This window comes from Diorhabda carinulata, chromosome 5, assembly GCF_026250575.1.
Source record: "Diorhabda carinulata isolate Delta chromosome 5, icDioCari1.1, whole genome shotgun sequence".
In the NCBI taxonomy this organism is placed as follows: Eukaryota; Metazoa; Arthropoda; class Insecta; order Coleoptera; family Chrysomelidae; genus Diorhabda; species Diorhabda carinulata.
In genome coordinates, this window is record NC_079464.1 from 22,371,279 (window position 1) to 22,382,062 (window position 10,784).

The following is a 10,784-nucleotide window of genomic DNA, read 5'->3' on the forward strand; positions in this document are numbered from 1 at the left end:
GGAGTTTGGAAAGAAACAGAAAACACTCGCAGTCTCCCATAGTGTTTGGAGTAAGAGCTCAGGTGCGACTGCCCGGGTTGAAACCAAGTCTGAACGACGCGGTTGAGCTATGTTACCCATAACACTTCATGGTGACGGTCGTGTTCCTTTACGAAAAAAAAAACGACCAACGCTATCTGAAGGAGAAATACTATTAAAATGATTCCGTATATGTTTCTGTTCAAAAAAAAAAGAACTACCACCTCTATTTGATAAGAAAGACCAGTAGAAATGATGGAGTTTGGAAAGAAACAGAAAACACTCGCAGTCTCCCATAGTGTTTGGAGTAAGAGCTCAGGTGCGACTGCCCGGGTTGAAACCAAGTCTGAACGACGCGGTTGAGCTATGTTACCCATAACACTTCATGGTGACGGTCGAGTTTCTGTACGAAAAAAAACGGCCAACGCTATTTGAAAGAGAACTACTATTAAAAATGATTCCGTATATGTTTCTGTTAAAAAAAAAAGAACTACCACCTCTATTTTAATGAGAAAGAACAGTAGAAATGATTCCGTGTACGTTTCTATTCAGAGAGAAAGAACGACCACTTCTATATGAATGAGAAAGACCAGCAAAAATGATGGAGTTTGGAAAGAAATACTAGTAGAGAGAAAGAGAAATACTAATAGAAATGATTCCGTATATGTTTCTGTTAAAAAAAAAAGAACTACCACTTCTATTTGATAAGAAAGACCAGTAGAAATGATGGAGTTTGGAAAGAAACAGAAAACACTCGCAGTCTCCCATAGTGTTTGGGAGTAAGAGCTCAGGTGCGACTGCCCGGGTTGAAACCAAGTCTGAACGACGCGGTTGAGCTATGTTACCCTTAACACTTCATGGTGACGGTCGTGTTCCTGTACGAAAAAAGAACGACCACCGTTTTTTGAAAGAGAAATACCATCTCTATTTGAATGAGGAGGACCAGTAGAAAAGATTCCGTATTGATTTCTTCTCAAAAAAAGAACGACCACCTCTACTAGTAGAAATTAAATAAAAGAACAACCACCTCTTATTCAAATAGACTTGAGAAATCCAAAATACTTACACATGTGGCAGGTATCTCTCTTTGATCACTGACGAGAGTCCTGAAAAAAACCTCGCGTGAGTTCTTCAATCGCCAATATAAAAGTTTAAACTAATCTATTTAAATTTACTAAACCACACAAATGTAAGCATACCAAGAACTCATGTTACGTTATTCTTTCAAATTAAATAAAATTTCAGAAGAAGAAGATAAGAAAGGAAATAACAATGAATCCAATAATTGTCGTGGAATAAAGCTAATTAGTTCATAGCTCAAAATAAACGAATAAATCATAAGTATATGACAACTAAACCGTCAAGGAGAAATTATATTTAAATATAAAAGTATGGAATGAAATATCAATAAGCAGAAGTTGAAATGAAAGTTGAAGCAAAAACAAATTTGAATATAATTAGGAAAAACGATGAGAAAAATGAGATAACAAATAATATACAATAAAATAGAAGAAAGGAAGCCAAATTATTAGTGAGAAAATTGATGAAATCATAGATATAATAGAAGAAAGGAATGAAAACTTAAGCAAGACAATAGGTGAGAAAATATGTCAAGATGGAAATAAATTTATTAATACAAAAAAAGAGAAATTGAAAAAAAAACAAACTGATAAATAAAAAGGAGAGAGAGAAAATCACTGATAATAATAAATGAGATATGAGGAATGGAATTTATCACAGACTTTAGAAATGAAAGGAGATTTCATACTAGTTAACAAGGTATGTTGTGAGATGGAAAATATAAAACAAAATAATTAAAACAAATAATATAGAAAAAAAAACAACAAGAACATGAATAGAAATTTGAACCAGAAAATTCAACGCATATATAATGAAATAGATAAATTAAATAATAGATAAGAATATGAAAACAAAGGAGAAAGATAATTAGTAAGAAAATTGATGAGAGTATCAAGAATATAAATGAAGATATTGACAAAGAGATAGAAGATAAACGTGATAATTTAAACAAGTCAATTTTAGAAAATATAAGTAAAAAAATATTAAAATAAAAACAAATAAAACTGGAAAAAATTAGTTTGAACTTAAAGGAAATAGAGAAAATTAAAGAATATAAATGGAAAGGAAATCAAAGTGCAGTTACAAAGCAAATTAAATGTGAACAACTGCTAATCAGAGCGTAAGTTTTACTTCTAATTTAAAAAATACTTAAATTGTCTAAAAATAAAATTTCAATTGAATTTAAAACGTATAATTTTCGTTAATAAAAAATGGAAAGCTTAAAGACTCACCTTTTTCCTGAAGATAATCCTTTAATCCAACTAACAACACAAAATATTTTCAATGAAATTATAAACCTGGTTCACCCGTGTCCTTAACAAATCAATCGACACAACCGACCTCGACCGTATCTCGAGAGAAACTGAGATTTGTATATCCAATACACACCGATAGATGTGCGCCACCGTAATGACTAATTTTAAAATTACCTGTAATACCGGTTTATCTATGAATCAATATTAGTCATCAACTAGAAATTTATTTGTTGTACTAAAAACCGGTATTACTGTCATCTTTAACGTGTTACTAACGTAAATTCTATTTGATTTTCGTTTCAAATTTGGCGAAAATAATGTTTTCAAACTTTGAAAAAGGCTGTTTAAAATTTTTTTGAAAATTTTTTCAAAATATATTTACTTATTTATGTTTGGGTAGACTTTTCTTTGTTATGAACTAGAAGTTTACGTGGATACTGTAAGATGCAACTGTAAAATATAATCAAAACTTTGGAAATAAATAAGTAACGGGCCTATTTTCTTAGCTGATATTTTTCACGGTTTCAACATAAACTGAACATAAATAAACAAGTTTTAAGTTTACCAAATATGAGGAAAATTATTTGTTTTATTGCCTACTTTAAGTAATTCTGCTAAATTACTATTTAATGTCTGGCTGAATGTCCAAAGATTTGCCACTTTAAATACCTCTTGTTCTATTTCTTGCTCCCACCAGTCGATTTTGAGAAAGTACTTATCAAGCTAGTAACAATACTGAGACCACTTTTAAACTGATAGAATGTTTTTGAAATTTGATTTTATTAATTGTTTATAATTAAGGAAAATTGTTCATATATATATATATATACTTGTATATAATTTATCATCATTTTTCACACCTTGCGGTTGTCATAGCTGGAAACTGTTGTTGGTAGACGCAGCTAATTTTTCGGTGGCAGCAAAATCATTTTTTGGTTTTATTCAAAAGATTTTTTCGCTATTTTCAAGTTCTAACAAACGCTGGAAAATAATCAAAGACAAATTCAAAATATGACTATGAATCCTTTATCGGACACAAGGTGGGAAAGCAGAATCCAGGCGGTGAAGACTGTATTATTGCAATTTGATTATGGCAATCTGTACAAGTCCATTTAAGCATTACTATTGAACATTTGCGTACATTTTGTAACTGGATCAAAGCATACCGACAAACTGGATTCAAAAAATGCATGTCTGACGTTCGTCAGTTTGTTGAGAAAAGCAGTAGAGTAGCTAAAAAGAAAATGATGTTTGATAATGAAGGCAGCGATCAATCTATAGAGACTGTTAAAAGCCGGTATGAAACAGAGTTTTTTAGCACCATGATTGATTATGTGATAAGTAACATGATATCAAGATTTATGTCTTTAAATCAACATTTTGAAAATTCCAAGAGGAGATACTGAAAAACTGTCAGGATTTACACACAGTCCTGCAAGTAGGTGAGAGCAGTGACTTCCAACCTTATGAGTTGTATGATCCCAAATTCACCCAACACTATTAAAGACGTGAAACATCTGCTCCAATATATCAAAGAGAACGATTTGAAAAAAATTTACCCAAATATTAACATTGTCATTAGAATTTTGTTAACAATAGCTTTAAGTACTGCTTCCGCTGGAAGGAGCTATTTAAAATTAATACTAATTAAAAATCATTTATCGTCACATTCCTTTTTCTATAATATTCAATATTAGAATTATTTGAAGCGAAATTGGTCTGCACGTGCTTCATAACTAGAAATAACATTATGACTTTGTATACGATTAGATCGTCATCATCGTCTTCCTTTTTTCATAATATTGAAATTTAAAATGTAGAACCATTTGAAAAAAATTAGCTAACCTAACCTAACCTAGAGCTTATACACGTAAAAACATACACACTTATTTCTTTTTTTGCATAACCCCCGTAGACGCTACCGTCATTCTTTGCAAACCATCTAGACACTTCTTCTACCTCTTGTAAACCCTCTGGAAACTTCTTCACATCGGTAGCCCCCCAACGGCCATCCGCCTGTTTGTTTGCTATCCCTCCGGAATACTTTGAAAAATTTCCAGGACATCGTGTCGACGACCGACTATCAACGACTTAGCCTTCTCCAGAGAGTTCAATTCATTTCTTTGACTACAACGTTGAATTTTCTTAGGTAGGTGGACCAAATCCTAATTCGACCTTCTTTGTTTCGCACACCACGTCTATTATTTACCCTGAAACGAGCCCCTGAGCCGCCTATCATTTTTCAGTTTCCACATATACAAGTTTTGACAGGCGCCGTCAGATGGTATGCGGCTGCGTACCCGTCACATGAGTGTTATTGCCGACTTCTAGTTTCAATTGGATTAAATTCTTAGCATTATGCCACTTTCGCTAGGAACCTTGCAACAAAGGATTTTTTACTTTCTCCAACAAGCTTTGAATAAATTTTCTTTCATAATGCGATAAATATCATTAATAAAACACTTATTAAAAAGCTTAGCTCCATTGAAAATGCAAAATTTTTCAAAAATCGTAAAATATTGACGCTAATTAGAAAATTGATTCAATTGCTCAATCGGATTTCAAAAAAATGGTAGTAACAAAATCTAAAATTGTTTTTTCAACAAACATTGAACAAAAATTTTTTTCTAAAATTCGTTTCGTTTAGCAAATCTTTTGAACGTTGATTGCCCCATCCCTATTAAAAACTGTTATTTTCGTTGGTAAATATGATAGTTAAAAATGTTGTAAGAAATATTTCAAGAATAGATGTTCAAGTTCAAAGTGTTACTTTGTTACTGTGAAACTTAGGAAAATAACATCATTAGTTAAGCTAGCATGGTAAGCTTCCATTTTTTTTCCTTCAAGCTACAATTATAATGTAGTAAATAATCGGTTTTCAAAGGATGGTTGGGTAATGGAAAAATCAGATTAAATTTTTTTTTTATATTACAAACAAAATTTAAACATGAAAATATGGCATTATTTAGAAAAAATAGAAAAGAGAAGTTGAAGGAAGTTATTTTTTGCCTCGTCCTTTTCCGCCCCTTGACCCCTTACCTGTTGGTTTAGTTATATTTTTAATACCAAATATTGAAAATTGACTGTCATCACTATCATCGTCAATATTGTTATCACTTTCTTCATTATTATTTTTTTTAGTAGAAGCTGATCCTCTTCCTCTTCTTGCTCTCGTGTAGCCTCTACCTCTCCCAGCTGTTTTTTTGGTTTTATTTATTCTGTCGTCGCTATCTGATAAAACTTCATCATCATTTTCATTATCATCAATGAGATTCTTTTTTTGTCTCTTTGGATTTTCACAAACGTTTTCAACAAAACCACGAGAATGTTCTTCCATATTCTGTTTCAAGGTATCTATACAGATTTCAGTGTTCTCAATTTCAGGCATGTCTTTTTCCAAGTCTTTGAGCATTTTTTTGATAAAATTATCAGTTACATCTGATATGGCATTAGCATCATTAGAGTCGACACTCTTCTTTACTGCTTCATTTAAAATATTTAAAGGAAATAATTTCAAAGTATTTTTACCACTTAAATATTCGGATACTAAATCTTCTACCCTATCTGCTAATAAGGGACCCTGTGATTGTTCATCTTCTGGATCATCTGTATTTTGTCCTTTGTTTTTTCTCATATATTCTTTAATCAATTGGAATTTTACCATATTATCTGAATTTGCTACTTTATCTACATAAAATTGGCCAAATCTTATGGTATTAAATACGTTTTTATCACTTTTATATTTTATAATTAAACGGATAAGAGGTTTTTCACTAACCACAGCTGTACGACCTAAGCCTTTAGCTTCACTTATCATCATATCAACTTTCTTGCCAACTATTTCCATCATGCTGTTACTGGAAGAAGGAGGATCAAAATCCATTTGCAAATCATCTTTAATAGTCATTTCACCATATACAAATGGTCTAACAGTCTTCAGTTCAATTGGAATAATCTGAAAATTAGTAATTGTTTAGATTTGTTGATATTCAGTAATGAAGACAAAATTTTTTTATTATAATATTGTTAAATGGTGAACAAAAATTGTATCCTATCTCTAGTTAATTTGTCAGTGTTTCATATCTGTACAGATTGAAAGTATTGTTTGAATTGGAAAGACGAAATTTTAATGAGTAAATTGGTTGAGGATCAAAAATTTTATTTCCAGCCAAAGGATGTCTAACGATAATCTGACGATCATTCTTCAACGCATTAACGCTGGTGTGTACTTCGGGTGATTCACTGATATTTTATGTTGCTTGATATTTTTCTAGCTAAGTTGATATATCGCATTATAGTTCACCCAATATCTATCTCATATATCTCTCAGATATCTCATTTTATAAATTTATTATTTTTATTAAAACTTTTGAAAATATGTATATCTTATGCGAGAAAGTATTCGTTAAAAAATTATAAAACATAAATAGATGAGTAAAATATACCTACCCGTAAGGGCGTGTGGTTTAAACAGGGTACCACACGTGCACTGAGCCCTTTTTGTACCTCATTCGTTTTTTTATCTGGAAAACGAAATTTCAAAGCAAAAACCATGAAAAAATTCTTTGCAAATAAAACAAAAGAAAGAAAATATTTCAATTTCAAAATATCTATAAATAATCAGGGTACTCAGAATCGTCTGAACTAGAGTCATCATCATTTGATTGAATTATGATGTGTTGTAAAGAATAACACATACTCATCTTATTCTTTGATACAATGTTCAACACAGTTTTACCAAAGTTCTTGACGGTCAACTGGTAGAACTTTCTTTACGAGTTCTACAACCTCTTTACTCAGTTCTGGAGACTGATTACATTTTCGTAATTCTGATTTTACGTTTGCCCATATTAACTCTATAGGGTTAAATATGGAATAGTAAGGAGGTAGTCTGAAAAGAGTATGACCCTGTTCTTTGCACAGCTTGTCAAAATAATAAATTTTCTCCAACTTTCGACCTTTAATAACAGTGAGCAATTCTTTGTTTGTTGGGGCTTTTTTACGATCGGTGACAGGAATAGGAATATTTTTTCCGGGCATAAATGCTGAGATTTGAGCTACTATTATTTGGTACCTTAAGAAGTTGCCGCGAGTGGTAGGATGCATTGTTCATAACGATTACTGACTGTGGTGGAATGTTAGGTAAAAGCTGTTCATTACATCACTTTGCAAATAATTATGCTGTCATATCTTAATGATAATCAGCTGCACAGTTTTTAATTTTTTAAAAAGATATTAATAAAGTATCAGACACGAAACCGTCTTAGCTTCTAGCATTGACTATTATAATGCGTTTCCCTTTAGTACATGACCCATTCAAACAGCAATTTTGATTGTCAACCCAAGCGAAATTTACTACATCGTTTGTTAGATGTTTACCGAATTCTATACGGGGAGTAGACATTTTTTTTATTTCTTAATTTGGTATGAGTGCCGTGTGTATTTATGAAATATTGATTGTTCCTCGCATAGCTATTTTCTGCAATTGATATTGGAAGAAATAAAAGAATATTTTTGGCAATTAGGATAGTGACGCATCGAAAATTTGCTTCCATAAGAATAAAATAGAATAATACGAAAATATATTGAAAAATTCTTAGCATACTATAAAGCCAAACAAAATTTAAATGTCAAAATATTTTATTACTCAACATATTCTCATCTTAATTGGATACATTTATTACAGCGAACCTCTAGACCTCTAGATCTTTCAAAAAAAAATGTTTCTTTTTGCTCTGCAAATCAGACCTCCAGAGCTTTTATTACCTCTTCGTTGGAAGAAAATTTACTTTTTCATCTTTTTTTCAGTTAAGGAAAGATATGATAGTCGAACGAAGCCAAATCTGGTGAATTAGGGGGGTGTTCTAGTATTGCAAACTCTGAATGACGAATTTTTTGCATGGCAACATGAGATTTTTTTCCTGTAGAGTGATCAATAATGTTGAATAGTAAACTCCAGTTATTATTCTACCTTTATCCAAAAAATCAATCATGATTACAGTACTTCACAGATATACTGCATATCCTGGAAAATATTGAAGCAACTGACTCAAAAACTGGTAGAGATACACACGGATTGATCACATGTATTTCCAAAGTTGAGTTTTTTGAATTGAATGTTAAAGAGCACTTTTGTGAACATCCTTTCAAAGTAGGTGAGTATGCTGAAGCACTTGATTCTAATAAAACACACAGCTTTGAGTAGCCAACAGTTCAGCACTAAATAAATATTCCACCTAAAATAAGAGATGTTTATCCTCAACTAACAACTCAGTTTGTAAAGACCACATAAAAGAAGCATGTTTTGTGAGTTTAATGAGAGATTGACATATTTTCAAAAATGAAGTATGATCAGACCAAATTGATAGACAACCTAACCTAACCTAACCAAATTTAGTTTTTCAATTCAAATCTGAAAACCTTTACAACCAGAATGTGTTCCCTAATTTATTCAACCTTCTGCAACTGTTTTTGACTATACCTGTGTCTACTGCAACAGCAGAACGATGAAAAATTCTAGGTTCTAACAACATTTATCACATTTAACTATACTAGCATTGAAAATGATGCCTTTAAAACATTAACTTAGAATTATCACTTTGAGAACACATGCATCATGCAAAATTAGATTACTGGCTACTGTCTATGATTTTTATTTATATTTCCTTTGTTTATTTTATTTATACTTTTTATACCTGTTCATTTGTTTTGTTAATTAAACAACCTATGACAATTACAATTGTTAGTTCTCCTCACATTCTCTAGTACAATCAAATATAACAGAAAAAAATCTCTCACAATGCCATTTTTAGTTTTAGATATTACTTTGCCCTCCATCCCCCTATAATTTTTAACCTTTAATCGCCGCCACTGAAAACTATAATTATTAAAATAAGACAGAGGAAGTAAAAAGCAAAGAAATATACATTGAATTAGAACAAATTATGAAATATTTGCATAAAAGCATATTCTACTTACTTTGAAGTCACTTTTATTAATTTTCAATAGACCCACTTTTTTGGGAACCGACTCTCCTTCTATTAATGATGTTGCCACTGAACTTCCAGGTTGGGAGATAAAGACATCATTATTTTTTCTCTCTGGATTTATTCTACAATCATGTTCATGTCCCCAGATTACCAGATCCAAGAAACTGGGAAGGCAATTATCTGGAATAAAGTTTTTAGTTCCCCTGGTGGCTCTATTTTGATGCCATACTAGAAGATGAAACCATTCCTCCTTATTTTGTGGATGGAACATTTTCACTTTATCATCCAAAAATAGTCTACCCAGTCGTTCATCTCTGATGTGAGATAAGCCGTACAGTGCTAACTTTGAATTAGATTTTTTCAACAAAATTGGAGATATGTGGACCTTATCAAAACTATTCCATCTACCAAAATAGTTAACAAGTCCAGATGTTGAGAGTAAATCAATTGCAGAAATGTGCTTTTTCCCTAAAAATATATACAATATATACTCTACAATTCAAAACGTCATTTACAAAATGACAATGTTATATCAAGTCTTGTTAAATACATAAACATACCTGTTGGATCGTCGTGATTGCCATGTATTGAAAATATTGGTATAGATATATTTAAGTTGGGATCTTCGTAATTAACGACAGGATTTACACATTGAGTAAAATTTTGACTGGGATCTGACAAGAATTCAATGGCTACTGGTTTATCTCCCAGGCAATATTGTTTAATAAGTTGTATGCATTTATTAATGCAATAAGGAGAAGGTTGTGTGTAATGGAATAGATCTCCCCCTAACAGAATAAAATCTACTTGTTCTCTAACGGCAATTTGAAGAATTTCTTCAAAGGTATCAAATGTATCAGAACCTCTAATAGGATCATCTTCAGCATAACCTAAATGGATATCTGTAGCTACAAGTATATTAAACGTATCATCTTCACTACGAACTGTGCTTTGACTAGCACTTTCTTGGCTTGACATATCCAGCTGATATTAATTTACGTTCTATTCAAAATTCACCATTAAAAAATAAAATTCCCACTAATAAAATGTTGAGAAATATTTTTACAGTTTAAAGAAATGTCAGAGCGCGAAAATAAGAACTTCTTCTCTTTTTAAAATGTATACTAACCATAGAAAAAATAATACTTATTCTAAGGTGAGCCTTATTCCTTATAAAAATTTTTATGGTTCTTTGTATACAATTAATTCACTAGGATGGTGCTGACATTGATATAAGTATTCATATATTGGCTATATTCCGTAGTTGTTTGTTATAGATAAAAATAAGAAATTAAAGTGAGTCACATTGATAATACAGACATTTAACGAACTGTCAAAATGAACTGATGCCCATTTAAAAATGGTCGCCGTGGGACAAGGAAATGATTTGTGGTCTCTATTTCGACTATGCAGTGTGGTGCTTAGTGTAGTTAGGCATTAA

The 10,784-nt window shown here is 31.5% G+C and overlaps 1 protein-coding gene across 1 annotated transcript; it reads right to left on the bottom strand.

The window, feature by feature from the left end:
• Positions 1 to 5,269: 5,269 nt before the first annotated feature.
• On the bottom strand, positions 5,270 to 10,784 carry LOC130894214 (double-strand break repair protein MRE11). The gene is made up of 3 exons (XM_057800859.1): positions 9,904 to 10,784; positions 9,333 to 9,811; positions 5,270 to 6,309 (listed from the first exon to the last, which is right to left on the bottom strand). The coding sequence occupies exons 1-3, from the start codon at positions 10,319 to 10,321 to the stop codon at positions 5,353 to 5,355; spliced, it is 1,854 nt and encodes a 617-aa protein (XP_057656842.1). The 5' UTR covers positions 10,322 to 10,784; the 3' UTR covers positions 5,270 to 5,352.